We start from the raw sequence: 16,276 nt of genomic DNA, 5'->3' as shown, positions 1-16,276 counted from the left end.
CCTCCGTTCTCTTCTCTCAGCTTCTCCCTCTTCCTGGCTTGAACCAGATTGTAAACTACAGCTCCCAGCATGCTCCTGTTCACAGCCAAGCCCCGCCCCCCGCCGCGCTCCAACACACTGGAACGTTCCTCACAACTGTTGATGAAGAACGTTCGAACCTGAAGTACGAAAGACATCAGTGTTTCTCAATAAATATGTGTAATAACAGTAACGTTGATGTATGATTGACACAATTATTATTTATGTTGTGGGTTGGTGAGGAAAATCTGTTGGCTCCGCCCCCTTACCTGTCCGTGACGTTCACTGATTCCTTTGACGTAAATGTTCCCTCTGAGCTGTCTAATGAAGCCGCGCTCCTCCAGGACCAAGCTGGTAGACTCTGGGACCTGAGGGGGCGGAGTTACAATTGATGGGGTGGGGTTACAACTGAGGAAGTGACATGAATACCTGAGAGGGCGGAGTTACATCGAATGGGATAGAGTTAAATTTGTTGACTCAAAATTACTGTATATAGTTTTAGTCAACTACATTTTTTAAACGACAAAAACTAAACTATGACAAATTTAAAGAAAAAAACATGTTAAAAACTATAATAAAATGTATTTTTCATTAACAAATAAAAAAACATGGGATAAAATCTAATCAGAAGTCATGTGATCATGTGGTCTTACACAGTAATATATCTATAACAGATTTAGTCGACAAAAACTAAACTATTTCCGGATGACAAAATTTTGACTAAGTCTAAGTTGCATTTTAGTCAGAAGACTATGACTAGAGCTAGATAAAAAATTAACAATAAAGTGAAGCAAAATGACATTTGAGAGATGGGGTTGCACCTGTGACCAGCGCTTTGGCCACGCCCACCTGAGCTCACCTGGATCCGCCCATTGACTCCTGTGCTCTCCATTCTACTGGCCAGATTCACTGTTCGCCCCCAGATGTCGTACTGAGGTTTGGTCGCTCCGATCACACCAGCAACAACTGGACCGTGAGCCAGTCCTAACACACAGGGGAGCTAATAATAATAATAATAATAATAATAATAATAATAATAACTAGAATACTAGCATTTACATTTCCCGAAGAAAATTCAAGCGAGGATTCAGGTGCTTGTCTGCGTCACACTGCATAAGCTTAGCATTAGCCTTGCATTGGCATTAGCCTAATATTAGTATTAGCCTAGCGTTAGCATTGACCTAGCAGCAGCATAAGCCAAGCATTAGCATTAACCTAGCATTAGCCAAGCATTAGCATTATCCATGCATTAACAAGCACTAACCTAGTATGAGCATTATCTTAGTGTTAGTGTTAGCATTAGCGTTAGCATTAACCTAGCAATAACGTTAGTCTAGCATTAGCACTAACCTAACTTTAGCTGAGTATTAGCAATAGGGTTGAAAAGTTTAAATGGGTCGCCTCCTGCATCCTCACTAATAATAATAATAATAATAATAATAATAATAATAATACCCAGACCATCAGCATTTATTAACAAATAAATACATGTGAGATAAATAACTTGTTTAAAGTGTAAGTAAACCCTAAAACCACCTATTTTTGCTGAATGTATATATGATTAGATATGAAGTAATGTCGTCACATTTATTTAAATGTACGTTTTTAGCTGTAAAATGTCAGAGTGACTGCCCTCTACGGGTTGAACGCTGCTATTACAATAGAACGTTCCTATTGGTTGAAGTTAGATTGCTGTTGGCCCCGCCCCTTCTATAAAAGATGGGAGGAGTGACTGGTTCCTTCAGTGAGCATTGATTGAAAGCTCCATACGCTGTAGGGGTGGGGCTGCTGTTACTGGGCGTGTCTTAACTACTCTCTGAGCTCCGCCCATAATAATGGTATTTTTTTTAATTTCCCCCTAGTGGCAGGTCAGAGAACACCTGTGGGTGTACCAACACTTTAAGAAAATTGGAAATAATGATCAGTAAAATGAAAAAGTTAATGTGTGTGTGTGTGTGTGTGTGTGTGTGTGTGTGTGTGTGTGTACATACCGACTCTGAGCTGGAACTGTTTCTCTGTGTGTACGTTTATGTGTTTCAGAGTCTCCATCATGGCAAACGCAAACAGAACCAATTCGGTGAGATGAAGCCAGCAGTCCTCGTACTCCTACACACACACACGCACACGCACACGCACACACACACACACACACACAACCTTGTTGCTTTTAAAGGAACACACTGAGTTTTTCAGTTCATTATTTTCTGTTTAAAGTGTTACAGAAAACATAAACATTTGCTCTGTCTGAACTATGACCTCACTGCTGTTTAAACATTAATATTGTTAAAGTGTGTGTGTTGGTCATTGTTTTACAGATAATGTAATCCTAAATGTGTGACCTATAAACGTTTGTAATCATTTCAAAATCCATCTACATCGTCTTAAAATAAATGGGGTCACCTGAAATGTCTCATAATAATAAAAAATTAAAAATTCTCAATAGAAAATATATATTAATATATAATTAATTAATTCATTTTCATTTCTCTTTTTTGCATAAATAAAAAAAAACAATACATAACATCACAGAAATATATATACAGAGTAGGAAAAGGCAGAAAGATCAAAGGGCTTAAATATTTATAATCTTTTTCAAATTAAAACACCACAGACAATCTAACTAACATAGGATAATAGTGCAAAAAATAAATAAAGACTAATATAGGATAATAGTGCAAAAAAACAACATATAATAATAGTGCAAATAAATAAATACCAACATACAGTATGATAATAGTGCAAAAAACATTACATTTCTAAAATGTAACAATTATGTCATATTTTACAAAAATCCACGGTGCGTTTTTAAAACAATATCTTATATATATTATATTATATAACATACCACAACTCATTGGATACTAAAACTTTATCAGCAGTATTTAAATGTATTAAATTACAACCACATCTATCATTTATTTATTAATGTAATTATATTTGTGAACGTAAATCAGATTATAGATGAGCTCATTGGTGACTAGAGCTCCCGAGGGCCCCTCACATGGTCCATGTGGGCTACTTGGGGCACGCGGGCCCCGTGTTGGTGACCCCATGTGGTATATACTCCCCCATACATAACGTGTGTGTGATGTCACAGTGGCTCTGACCTGTCGATCAGGTGACAACCCAGAAACAGCCATGTAGCAGCTGCCAATGGTTTTAATCTTCTCTACGTCCTGAAAATAACACTCATCCAACAACTACACACACACACACACACGCACACACGCACACACACACACACACACACACACACACACACATTAAGTTTTCCCACTTCCTGTCAGTGAATTTTCACATGCATACAGGTGTTAAGGGTTAGAAGGGTATATATATTATATATATATATATATATAATAGAGATGATACATATTTACAGAGTATCAATAGTGTGAATGGAACTGATGTTTTGTACAAAGTGTTTAAACAAAATTCCAATCCCATCATTATTATATCAATGCACTCAAATATAAATGTTAAGATAATAAAACAAAAACACATCCAATCATCACAGCGCTATATGAATAAAAGTTAGTAAATGAGAACGTAATTGTAATTGACTTTCAGGGGAAATATAATGATTCTAATTTGTGTGTAAATAGAAAAAAATGCTGGTTATTGTGATCATAATTGAATTGTAATTTGGGATGTAATGATTCACTCTGCTCCCGATACGATTCTCTCACGATTTATTTTACAAAATGGGACTGTAGACAAATAATGACTGAAAAATATACCTTTTTTTGGGGGGGAAAAAAACGATAAAATACTGTACTATTTTCCTTTTATTTTTCATTGTCAAAAGAATCCCTTGATAAACTATTCAAAACAATGCAATTTAACTAAAATAAAATCCTGAATGAAATAAATAAAGGAATAATACAAATGAAGAAGCCTATTAATTTAAATTCTGGTTCTATAGTAAACAATGCAAAACTACATAATAGTTATTTTTCTTTTTAAAAGTGCAACTGAAAATGTATTTTGTGTCTTATCAATTGGACTTTTATAAAAAAACAAAACAAAAAAAAAACAGTCATTGCACTGTATTTACATCAGATATTAGTTTGGACCAGCAGAGGGCGCTGGTAACCCAGTGGTCGGTTGGCATGCAGCTAATCTAGCAGTGAAAAAGAGATGCTATGCTAGCAGAAAGAGCTAATAGAAAAACATGACTTTCACAGATATTCACGTAATATTACAGATATTCTTTCGGTGCTAAAGGGGTAAGGAATCATTTATGAACATGTTTAAGAGTAGAAGGCGGCCAGAAAGAAAGTAGTAGCAGATTCCACCCGCCGCCTACACTGTTAAACAAGAGAGGGATAAAAAAGTACTGCGATTCAATTTTCAGAATATCGATGTGAACCGTGATACCTATGAATCGATTTTTAACTGCCTTACGATTAATCGTTACATCCCTAAATGTAATTGAACCTGGATAATTGAAAATGTCATTGTAATTGACTCCAACCCTGCAGTATAGTGTAGTGTGTGTAGTTGTGCGACCTCGTCAAAGTCGGAGATGATGGTGTTGAGGAGGCGGAGACACTCCACGTGTTCGTTCACAAACTCCTTCTGCTCGAAAAGATCAGAAAACCCGGAGAGAGACGCAAAGAGGACGCCGACGCGCTCGTAGGACTGCGAGTACAACTCCTGCTGACGCACACACACACACACACGCACACAAACGGCTATAGGTGGTGCTCTTTCCTCCAGTTGCCATGGTGACGGCGTGGCGTACCTCGTTGTGCGGGTCCCTCTGCAGGAAGTGCTGTGCGACGTGCGCTGGCAGGATGTTGAGGAGTAACCACTCGTTGTGTTCTCGCAGCTCCTTCATGTCCTCCACTTCCTTCCTCGCCTGAAGGCGCCACAGGAAGTCCAGCCTGGCCGTGGCCTCCAGCTACCAACGAAGAAGAAGATCAAGAAGAAATAGAAGAAGAAGAAGAAGAGGAAGGTAACCTCACCTGTCGACTGTTGTAGAGAACAGCCATCACAAACATCACCAGGACAACGATACACACGCCTCTCTGACACAAGTGATGAGACCTGAAGGACTCAACCAAACACCAAACTTTAGTCATTGAGAACGTAATTAGAATTGACTTACAGAGGAAAAATAATTGTCATTTTATTTGTAATTGTAATGGCCACCATAATTGTAATTGAGTAGTAATTGAAGACGTAATTGTAATTGACCCACCTGTGCGTCTCGATGACGTAGCTGTAAGCGACGGCAGCCAATAGGAGGACGGCGAGCTGTAGGACACAGCTCAGCCTGACAAACACCACGCAGGTTACCATGGCAACCACACCACTCAGAACCATGTACTGTTAGAGGACAACGTTTACAGTCAGATGGGAAAGAAATGAGAAGATAAATGTTTGTTTCTAGTGTATTTTACAGATGATTTAGGACGTGTTATCATATTACAGCGTTCCCACGAATCCTTAAAAAGTCTTAAAAGACATTAAATTCATGAATCTAAAAATAAGGCCTTAATCGTCATTAAAATGTCTTAAATCATTATTTCAAAAGTTTTAACACATAAAAAGTATGATTTTGTGATTGTAATTAGTCTCACATTTCAAAATACATGGAAACATGTAAATTTAACAAAAATTTAATTTTATAGATTTGTGGCTATTTTTTTGGTCGTATTGTGTTTTTGGAGTGATTTTGATTATTTTAGTCTGTTTTTTTGTGTATTTTACTGTCATTTTATATATAAACTATGGCGGCCGTCAGTTACACGTCTGTATGAACCCTAATAAGAGATGCAGTCCATCCTCTGCTCCTCCATCACCATCTGGTACGCTGCAGCTACGGCCAAGGACAAGGTCAGACTGCAGCGTATCATCCACTCTGCAGAGAAGGTCATCAGCTACAATCTGCCCTCCCTCCAGGACCTGAACCCCTCCAGGATTCTGAGGCGTGCAGGAAAGATTGTGGCTAACTCCTCCCACCCCGGTCATAAACTGTTTCAATCTCTCCCTTCTGGAAGGAGGTTTAGGTCCATCAGGACCAGAACCTCCAGACACAAAAACAGATTCTTTCCCTCTGCCACCATCCACATGAACACACCCCAAGTCACCCACTGAACCCCCCCCCCACCACCCGATCACCACCTCCATGATGACATTATCTGCTGCACTGTATATATATATTTATCCTATTTATCCTTTATTCTCTATCTATCCTTTATTTATCCCTCATCCTTTATATTTATCATTATTATTATTATTATTGTTGCTGGGTTGTTCTTTGTTTTTTTATTTTTTTTGTTGTTTGTTTTGTGCACCAACTACCAAGACAAATTCCTTGTACTGTCCTTAAAACTGTACATGGCCATTAAAAACATTTCTGATTCTGATTCTAACAGAAGAGGAAGGTTAACTTTGTGAGTAATTGAACTTTAGTCATTGAGAATGTAATTGTAATTTACTTTCTGAGGATAAAAAATGAATGTAATTGAATTGTAATTGGAAGAATCACTGTAATCATAATCAAATTGTAAAAAACATGGGTAATTAAAAAAAGTAATTGTAACTGAAAAATGTAATTGAGCCCAACCCTGGTGTGTGTGTGTCTGCGTTTGTGTGTGTCACCTCTGGGTGTGTGCAGATGTTAAAGTCTGACCAGGTGGAGGTGGGTGGAGCCAAAGCCTGTTCTGACGAATCACACCACAGCTGTCGAAGAGTGGGCGTGGTTTATTCATTCTTGTCTAATCGCACTCATTAATAAACATAATGACGACACTCACAATGTTGGCGGAGGCGACTCCCAAGTTGACGGCGATGGCGGTGAGCGTGAGCAGCGTTCGTGCATTCTTGTTCTCGTGAACCCAGCAGCAGAGCGCCTGCAGAGGGGCGGGGCAGCTCTTAAACTCCTCCCCCAGCGTGATCAGCAGCAGCAGTAGATAAACCAACACGCTGAACAGGAAGGTCAGCGCCATCGGACACAGTCTGCGCCCACACACGTTAGTACGACACTGATCGGTCGGTCATTAGCCAATAATCGTACATTTATCGCGTTAAATTACAGTTTTCACACATTCATTTGAAAAAAAATATGAAATACTTTTCTGCTGCTTTGGTTCAAACATATTACTGTTCAGGTGTGCTTAGCATTAGCATTAGCTAAGCATTAGCCTAGTGTTGATATTAGCCTAGCATTAATATTAGCCTAGTGTTAGCATTAGCCTAGCATAAGTGTTTGCATCAGCTAAGCATTAACCTAGCAATAGTAATACCGAAGCACTAGCACTAACCTAGCATTAGCTGGCGATTTGCATTAACATGTTTTTCGTGAAAGGGTCCCAAACTTTTGAGACTTTAGGTTGGTTCTTCTTCTGTTATCATGAATTTACAACTTGAAACGACGCGTCGACGCAAACTTTTGTCGTCAACATTATCAATGATGTTACTAATCATTTCTGTATTATTGTGTATTGTGGTTGGCATGAATCTTAAGATGGTCTATATATTTAATTCTACTTCTCAGCTATCGTAGTAATATAAACCAAAACAATAAATAAATAAATAGATGATGTTACCGGGGGGCGGGCACGAGCAGCTGCACAGCCATTAGCATTAGCAGCAGGATGAAGGAACACACCATGTTGGACTTGAACAGCTCGTCCCTCATCTGTGAATACTGACAAGTGATGTTAGTGTCAGCGTCGCCCGTGGCAACGCTCAGGTGATGCCCTGGCCCCGCCCCCTCACCTTCCCCTCCATGTGCGAGTCGTTGAACACCTGCGTGAAGGTGCTGATGTGCTCCTTCCTCATGCGCTCGCTGCTGCGCTCCTCCATCGCCCGCCGCACCCGCCGGTTCACCTCCCGACAGACCGAGCGCTTTGCCGCCATCTGATTGGGCAGCTGAGTCAGCGAGCCGTTGGTAAAGGTAGCGAGGATCTGAGGGGGTCAAAGGTCACGAGTGAGGGAGTTTTTCTCATCAGTCACATGAAAAAAGACTGAAAATACACAAAATGTCAACAGAACAACACAAATATACACAAAATAATGAGGTAAACTACTTCAGAAAAGAAATCTGAGCACTACGAGATAAAAGTCGCAATATTTCGAGATTAAAGTCGTAATATTTTGAGAATAAAGTCGTAATATTTTGAGAATAAAGATTTAATTTTTTCCACCGTCTATTTCTCAACCCTTCGTATACAGTATCTGTACCAGTGCGATATTATTTTCCATCTTTCGTTCACTCACGAAGTTCATGCCAAGGATGTTGCCAAACGGTAGCTCTGCGCTCCACGACGTCAACTCGTCCACACTTAGTGGCCGAGCTTTCGGAGGCTCCGCCTCCTCGTGTTGCGCCGGGCGAATCAGAAAAGTCTCAATGTCGTGTTTGCGCAGAAAGTCGCTTCGGTCGCCGCCATGTCCCGCCTCTGCCTGGTAGACTCCATGGAGACAGTCCAGCGTTGCTCGGGATACGTGTACCTGCCTGAGGGGGCGGAGCTTAGAGTCCTCCAGGAAAATACATCATTGATTAAGTTTAAATCTTTATTAAAATGAAATCACGACGTAGTAAGTTATAAATGACAGATTAGTGAAATAAGCATATAAAGTGACAGAATTTTACAACTGAAATAATTTTACACAATTATTTTTAATCCAGTTAAATTAAATTATTTTAATCAAATAAAATTAGTCTTAATTGATTATTATATACAATTGTATTTTATCATATCATATGTCATATTATAATTGTTAATATAATTTAATTAAATTAATTAAATCAAATTAAGCATTGCGTTAGTTGAAGCTAGCCCACCCCCACTGGTTGTTAATCATCCAGCTGATCATGTTCCATGCTTCCCATTGGTTAGAGTTAGTCACAGTGCAGTATTTACACCCCCTTCCCCCCAGCTCCTCCTCTTCTGTCTAATTAAACAGTGTCTCTTGTTGCCATTTTAATGTCAATGCTGACCGCTCTCTCTGCTTATGCCTCTCCATGTAGCTCATGGAAGGGGGGGGGTCTCCCTTTGCTTCGGGCTGTCCACGCAGCGAGGTCGCAGAACGGAGCCTTACCACCAAATCTAAGCTGTATGCTAATAAAATATTTGACTAAAGTGATCCAGACTGAAATGTTTTATTTTTATTTGTAAAAAAAATTGTAAAAAAAAAAAAATAATCCAGATTTTGGTAAAAAAAAAAATGAAATACAAAAAATTAAAATTTCATGTATCTCGATATTTCATTTAAAATGAGTATTTTTTATTTCACTTACACTGTATGAACAAATTATTTTAAAATGACAAATATTTATTTTTAAAATTGTATAAATAAATAATTCATTATATTTTTCAAAACTATGAATTAATTTCAAGAGTAAGTATTCCATGTAAAATATCCAGTTGGCTGTGTGTGTGTGTGTGTGTGTGTCTGACCCAGGGACCCCTGAGGACTCCAGGCTGTTTGCTACGTCCACGTCAAAGCTCCAAATGTCAAACTGCCATTTCTGCAAACCCAGAACTCCACATAGCACCGAGCCCGAGTGCACGCCGATCCTCATGTTCAGCTCCTGCTGCAGCTCCCGACGCACATACCTGAGAGAGTGTGTGTGTGTGAGTGTGTGACTCTGTCTGTGGGTGTGTGTGCGTGTGTGTCTTAGAGGTGGAAAAACTACTAGTCTTCAGTAAAAGTATAAATAAAGTAAAACAAATGTCCTTTCACTAATAAAACAGGGTTTTAAACCAGAAAATTACAGTTATTTAAGAACTTGTAGAAAACTGGTAAATATTCATTTATCACTCATTATAGATAACATTTGTAAATAAAATGTTTCAAGAAAAAAAAAACTCAATTAAACCCAGAGCAGCTTTGAGCTAAACATTTATAAAAACTATTAAAATATTAACTATGAAACTAAGGGACCTGCCGTAAAGAAACTACCAACATAATGTGTCTTTTTACGTCGTGATGTCATATTCAAAGGTTTTAAAAGTTCATTTTAAAATGTAAAAAGTAGAACAATGTTTCTCAAACTGTTTTAGACATTTTGCTGAGAATTCTGTGGAATTTTTTTGTGTATTTTGTTGTTGTTTATCTGTTCTTTTTATTATTCAGTACATTTTCTTGTCTTATTTATTGTGTTTTTGTTGGTATTATTTAAATTATTCTCTCAGTGTGTGTTTTGTCTGTTTCTCTGTTATTTTTGTGTATTGTGTAGTGATCTTGTGTGTTTTTCTCTCATTTATTGTGTCTTTATTGTTGTTTTGTGTGTTGATGGTAATAGTAAGTGTTTTTCTCCCTTAGTGTGTGTGTGTTTTTGGTGTCATTTTGTCATTTTTCTCTTATTTTGTATGGTTTTGTGAGCTGCTGGTAATATTTAGTATGATTATCATTTAACTAAAAATAAACATGATGAAGTGTGTGTGTGTGTGTGTGTGTGTGTGTGTGTGTACCTGATTGTGCTGATCATACTGAGGCCCATCTCCACACAGCAGCGGGCGTGTCCTCGTTGTGGTTCAGGAACTCCAGACACACAATAATAACAATCACCAAGAATCTTGATACGCAAACACTGATGTTCCTGCACACACACACACACACGCGCACACACACACACACACGCACACACACAGAAATCTTTTTTCTATCCACGATTGTTTTGAAACAACACACAGGAATAATCTACCATCAAACACACACACATCACCATGGCGACCTCCTAACCTCTGCCAGCCTATCGAAGCGTCCGAAAAGCTCGTTGAGTGTTCTGACCAGTTCTTGAGCCGAAAGGATCAACGAGAGCGACGTGAAGCCGATGATGTCAGCAAACAAAATGCTGACACACACACACACACACACACACTGATTATAATAAAGATTGATGATTGTAATAAAGTATAATATAGTATGATGTACTGTAATGTAGTATAATGTAAGGTGTACGTACCTGACGTCGTTGTAGTGATGAATGTAAATCTTATGAAGTTGTTCAGGAAGCACAAACTCCTCCATAATCATGTCACTGATCATTTCTGAAACCAGGAACCGAGGAAGGATCGACATCACCAGACGTTCCTGAAGATGAGAACATATGGTGTCTGTCTGTAGTTACCTGTCTGTAGTTACCTGTCCGTAGTTACCTGTCCGTAGTTACCTGTCCGTAGTTATCTGTCCGTAGTTACCTGTCTGTAGTTACCTGTCTGTAGTTACCTGTCTGTAGTTACCTGTCCGTAGTTACCTGTCCGTAGTTACCTGTCTGTAGTTACCTGTCTGTAGTTACCTGTCTGTGGTTCTCTCTCTCCAGTCGTACGCGTCCTTCGATACATCGTCGTGTTTCAATGAAAGCTTGTCTCTGAGTTCTGTCTGACAGGTAGTGAATAAACAGACCTGCTGTGTTCATGGCCAGATACAGCAGCGCCTTAGACACTACCTGATAACACACATATAAATATATATATATATATATACACATTATAACTATATACACATATATAAATATATATATATATATTCACATATATATATACACATTATAAATATATATACATATAAACACACACATATATATAAATATATAAACATATAAATATATATACATATTATAAATATATAGGGGGGGGGGGGCAAAAGAACAAAACAGAATGAAATATATATAAACTGTCTCGAGATTTGCACCAACAAAAATATGTGTAACATATACAATAATGTAGAAATACGGTGGCCCTAAAGGCTCACAACACAACAAAGGATGACCAACGCAACAACACAAAACTTGAACTTTTATTTTGAAGGAGATGAATCTATTCTTATTTCTAACAGTAGAGGGCAGTATTTTGATACTTTTTCACAAAGTTTCAGATTAGATGATATCATTTCCTTCAGATAAGATCAAACTAACCTTTCTGATGATGCCGTGGTCGCTATGGTGACAGCAGACGTCCACCAGCAACAACAGGGAGGATGCAGTTGCCCCGGCGATGATGGACCACAGCAGAGGGAGGGGCAGTAGAGTGTAGGTGGCGAACAGTGTGAAGAAGACGTACCACGATTGGTCGGCTTCCACCCAGCCGGCCACGCCCACCAGCGCCGTCGCTGTCTGACACGCCCAGCTGGCCAATGAGAGGAGGCGCAGGCTGGGCGGGGACGACATCACTTCCCGCCGTAGCAACGCCAGCACGCAGACCGTCGCCCACAGCGCCACCGACAGGCCAACCAGCCAGTTGCTGGCCACGCCCCCCCAGCCCATTTGCCAACTCAGCGCTGAGAGCAGGAGGCGGGACAAGACGTCAAGCACGTTAGTGACGACCAATGAGGTTCTCCGCTGAGCCAAGGAGTACTGCTGGTAGAGCTGCTCCAGGTCAGCTGACCTGTCAATCAGCAATTATTAATAACATTTATTAAAAATTTAATTAAATTAAACCGGGCTTTCGCCTTTAATTGGCCATGTAATGTTAGTACATTATTGGAATTTGTCTTCTGCACTTAACCCATCCCTGAGGAGCAGTCGGCAGCCATTTTGCGGCGCCTGGGGAGCAGTTCGGGGTTAAGGGACTTGCTCAACATCCCACAGTGACGGCCCCGGTGAGGCTTGAACCGGCAACCCTCCGATTACAAGCCCAGTAAAGCAATTATAATTACAATCACGTAATTGATATCAGTTGCTGTCGTAATCGTAATTAAATTGTAATTGAGTTAAACTAAAATATGAAACCATGTTACAGTTCTATATGTACAGTTCTACACATACTGTAAGTAGTTAATAATTATTCAAATATGTTTCATATCAAGCTTTCACACATTTTACCATTAAAATATATAAATCTATAGATATACTGACATAATAAAGGCTCAGACTCCCACATCATAAATATTAAAACCTATATTATCATTGATTATCAATCCTAACAAGGTAATCAATAGATAGGAAATAAATTAGATGATAGATATTAGTTTTTAGTGTATTTTACAGCTGATTTAGGACCTGTTAGCATTAGAGATGCTAACAGAAAGCTAACACAAGAGGAAGGTTCACTTTTATTGTACCTGACTTTCTGAGGATAAAAAATAATTGTAATTTAATTGTAATTGGAAAAAATGCTGGTCGCTGTAATCGTAATTGAATTGTGATTGAATATGGGTAATTGAAAACGTAATTGTAACTGAAAATAGTAATTGACCCCAACCCTTGTGTAAAGCCATCGGATCTGTGCCATGTCCTATACTACACATGACCAAATAAAAATAAAAACAATTAAACAAAAACAAAATAATTGCAGAAAATGTAACTTTACTATATTTAAGGTTTTCTTTCTAAACTTTGTTTGTCTACTTAGAAGTCAATCTACAAAGTTTCAATAAGAAAATATTGCAATAATAATGAAACAATAAAAAAACAACAATGAAACAAAAGAGAGTATTAAAGCTGCAGTATGTAAGTTTTTTGGAGTAATTTGATCAAAACTCCATCATCATCTGTGAGCATATCGTAATCCAAAGTGTTCTGAGTGGACACTGAATCCTTCTCTACTTCTCTTGGCTCCGTAAGAGCGGAGAGAGGATTCTACATACTGCAGCTTTAAATAAAAATAAAACTGTTCAACCAAATACATGAAAAATACGATGCTGGAGTCAGTGCGTGTGTGATTACTTGAAGGTGTGCTGCAGCGTTGGTACAAACACTCCACGAATCGTCGATCCGTTGGACACAAAGGAGTCGACGTCATACGAAGGGTCGCTTTTCGTCCGCTTCGCCGCCGTTCTCGGCGTCATCGGGTAGATTCGAGCTGCAGACGAGCGTCGCTTCTGCCAGAGGGCGCTGTGGGACGCCTTGTTCCTGATTTGCCTGCAGGACCACAATCGGGGATCAGCGTACACAAGGGGCGTAGTCCTTTCCCTCAGGCTCCGCCCCCTCCTACCTGTTGATCTCGGCGATGTAGGCGTCGGTAACGGTGATGCGGTGGCGTCCTCGCTCCAAACCTCCGGCGAGTCTCAAGGAGTAAAGGTGATGCTGGTCGATGACGTTCCTCACCGCGTTCTGCCAGAGCTGGCCGGGGGCGTGGCTTACAGCGCTCACTTTCACCTGACTGCAGTGGGCGGGGCTTGCAGCACTCACTGGCAGCTGACCACAGTTGCCGTTAATCATCTTTAACAGAGCGTTATCCATGGCGAGGCGAGATGCTAGATGATCCAACCTAAAGATTTCAGCGGTTTGGTGACATCACTGAGAGTCTCGTTGAAAAGCAAGAAAACAAAGAAAATAGCAACAACTACCTGAAGGTTAGGATCAGTTCTGTTTTAGTGTGTTGTTGATATTGTTTAAATCATTCTCTCTCAGTGTGTGTGTTTTTGGTTATTTTTGTAGTGACCTTGTGTATTTTTCTCTCCTTTAGTGTATTTGTTGTCATTTTGTGAGTTGCTGCTAATATTTTGTATGATTATCATTATTTTAACAAAAAAAACAACATTAAAATAAAGCCATATTTACCCCCTGTAGTGCCATCGTGTACCCCCCACTTGAGAAAAACTGCTGTACAGCATTTCTGACTTTGTGTTACAGCAAAAAAACTCATCTGAAAATCCACCTAAAGCGAAGCTCTCAGCCGAGCATGTGACAACACGGGGGCTTGTCCGGTATCTATCCTAGGTCACATGTACAGTTAATAGACGTATTAGTTATTTCATCGGCTTTTTGTTAAAATACTGAGAAAATTATGAAGAAATTTATGCTGAATTTTGTGTTTCATATTGGATCTGCTTGTTTTGTAGATATTAGTATCTGTAGCTCAGTGTGTTGAACTCAATTTTGATTTATTATTACAGAAACTTACAGATTCTATTATTATTTTTATTATCCCAATTGTATATATGTTCTATTTGTTATTGTTTGGTTTTAATACCCCATAAATCTTTAAAAAAAAAGAAAAAGAAAAATATTATTATTAATAATAATAATAATTCAAAAATAAATAAAACAATATAATATAGATTTAATAATACAGGAAGAAATAAACAGAAATTAAAATTAAATAAAAATGTAATCTAATGAAAACCACAAAACAACTAAAAATAGACCTTTAAATACAAATACTAAATAAAAGAGAAAATAAACCTGTATATATATATATATAAAAATAAAACAAATTAAGAACAGATGATTTTTTTGCAATAATAATAAAAAAGTTGCCCATTCATGAAACTAGAACGGTTCAGTTATACAGTAAATAGTGCTCCAGGACTAATTAAAGATTGTTAATCAATCATGTGATTAATTATAAAAACCCTTTGTTTACTTACTGATGTTATGAAAAGCTGATGATTATCACATAAAAACACACAGAAGTCCCAAAGTGTGACATCACATCCTCCAAAAAGTTCATTCATGACGTCACGAAAAGAGAAAAAATTAAGTTTATCGCAGTTCTTCGTTTGTGTACGTCACGCGAAAAGGAGGCGAGCCAAGGTCGTTGTGGTTGGATCACAGTAAATCCAAACAAGCTGCTTGAAATCTACAGAAACAAACGAAGAAAAACTTCTTTTCAGCACGAATTAAAACCAGATTCAAAGGATTTCCAACCAAGACTTGATCAAAACAAACCACGTGACTCTTAATCTGGTCTGATCGGAGGAATCCAGAGGAATCAAACCCGATCCAGAGCTGAGGGAGAGCGCGGTTAGGCTGACGACCCTCGGTGTGTGTGAGGTCAAAGGTCACCCCACGCCCCCGCTCCTCTCCTCTCCTCTCCTCTCCCTGGGCGAGCGAGCAGAGCTGATGTGGAGCAGCAGATGTCCGAGTGAGTGTTAATCCAACAGGAATCCTTGAAATCAGCGCTCATTAATGGCTCAGATTAACTGCTCAGGTGCATGATGGGATTAGCCGGAGTTCAATCTGGTCAGTGGTTTGTTTCTTTGGTCAGGAAATAGAAACTGGTGTGAAAATCAACTCAGTTACAAACACTGGAGCCGTTTAATAAATTCACTCCTCACCAAACAAGATTCAAAGGTTTTTCAGGAAAATAATAATAATAATAATCCTGAAATACCTTGTCTGAATAAACAAAACCTCAATTTAACATACTGTTAAAAAAAAACTATTACGTGGAAGTCAAGTGAAACTTCAAAGGAAACATCAAAGGCGATCAGCAGAATTCCTCTGAGGAAGACTGGCAGTTGACAGTCGTAACATGTCAGGAGATAAAACATTTCCTGAAAAACCTTGTCTGCATAAACAAAACCTCAACTCAACATATGGTTAAAAAAAAAAACAAACTATTACATGGAAGTCAAC

At 38.8% G+C, this 16,276-nt stretch overlaps 1 protein-coding gene across 3 annotated transcripts; it reads right to left on the bottom strand.

Moving 5' to 3' along the window:
- Positions 1 to 17: 17 nt before the first annotated feature.
- Positions 18 to 15,695, bottom strand: LOC114473835 (adenylate cyclase type 8-like). 3 transcript variants are annotated; one of them, XM_028463664.1, is made up of 24 exons: positions 15,595 to 15,695; positions 15,286 to 15,497; positions 13,908 to 14,183; positions 13,640 to 13,834; positions 11,891 to 12,359; positions 11,273 to 11,422; positions 10,940 to 11,067; positions 10,717 to 10,828; positions 10,446 to 10,573; positions 9,429 to 9,587; positions 8,248 to 8,482; positions 7,747 to 7,935; positions 7,575 to 7,675; positions 6,783 to 6,984; positions 6,628 to 6,708; positions 5,222 to 5,349; positions 4,986 to 5,067; positions 4,763 to 4,921; positions 4,528 to 4,674; positions 3,126 to 3,218; positions 2,010 to 2,124; positions 868 to 1,002; positions 288 to 386; positions 18 to 158 (listed from the first exon to the last, which is right to left on the bottom strand). In XM_028463664.1, exons 3-23 carry the CDS (start codon positions 14,153 to 14,155, stop codon positions 340 to 342), a joined length of 3,303 nt encoding a protein of 1,100 aa, XP_028319465.1. In that variant the 5' UTR covers positions 14,156 to 14,183; positions 15,286 to 15,497; positions 15,595 to 15,695; the 3' UTR covers positions 18 to 158; positions 288 to 339. The 3 variants fall into 3 exon arrangements, with proteins under 3 accessions (XP_028319465.1, XP_028319484.1, XP_028319474.1); XM_028463683.1 differs by lacking the exon at positions 18 to 158 and having other exon boundaries at positions 290 to 386; positions 868 to 1,018; XM_028463673.1 differs by lacking the exon at positions 18 to 158 and having other exon boundaries at positions 290 to 386; positions 878 to 1,018.
- Between the last annotated feature and the right edge of the window lie 581 nt (positions 15,696 to 16,276).

This window comes from Gouania willdenowi, chromosome 2 (genome assembly GCF_900634775.1).
Source record: "Gouania willdenowi chromosome 2, fGouWil2.1, whole genome shotgun sequence".
NCBI classification, from domain to species: domain Eukaryota; kingdom Metazoa; phylum Chordata; class Actinopteri; order Blenniiformes; family Gobiesocidae; genus Gouania; species Gouania willdenowi.
This window is presented reverse-complemented; position numbering and strand designations above follow the sequence as displayed.

Coding starts and splice junctions, on each gene's coding strand:
- LOC114473835 (XM_028463664.1), bottom strand. CDS start 14,155: ATGGATAACGCTCTGTTAAAGATGATTAACGGCAACTGTGGTCAGCTG. Junction 12,360..13,639: donor ACGCTGCAGCACACCTTCAA/GTAATCACACAC, acceptor GCTGATTGACAG/GTCAGCTGACCTGGAGCAGC. Junction 5,068..5,221: donor TACGTCATCGAGACGCACAG/GTGGGTCAATTA, acceptor TGAGTCCTTCAG/GTCTCATCACTTGTGTCAGA.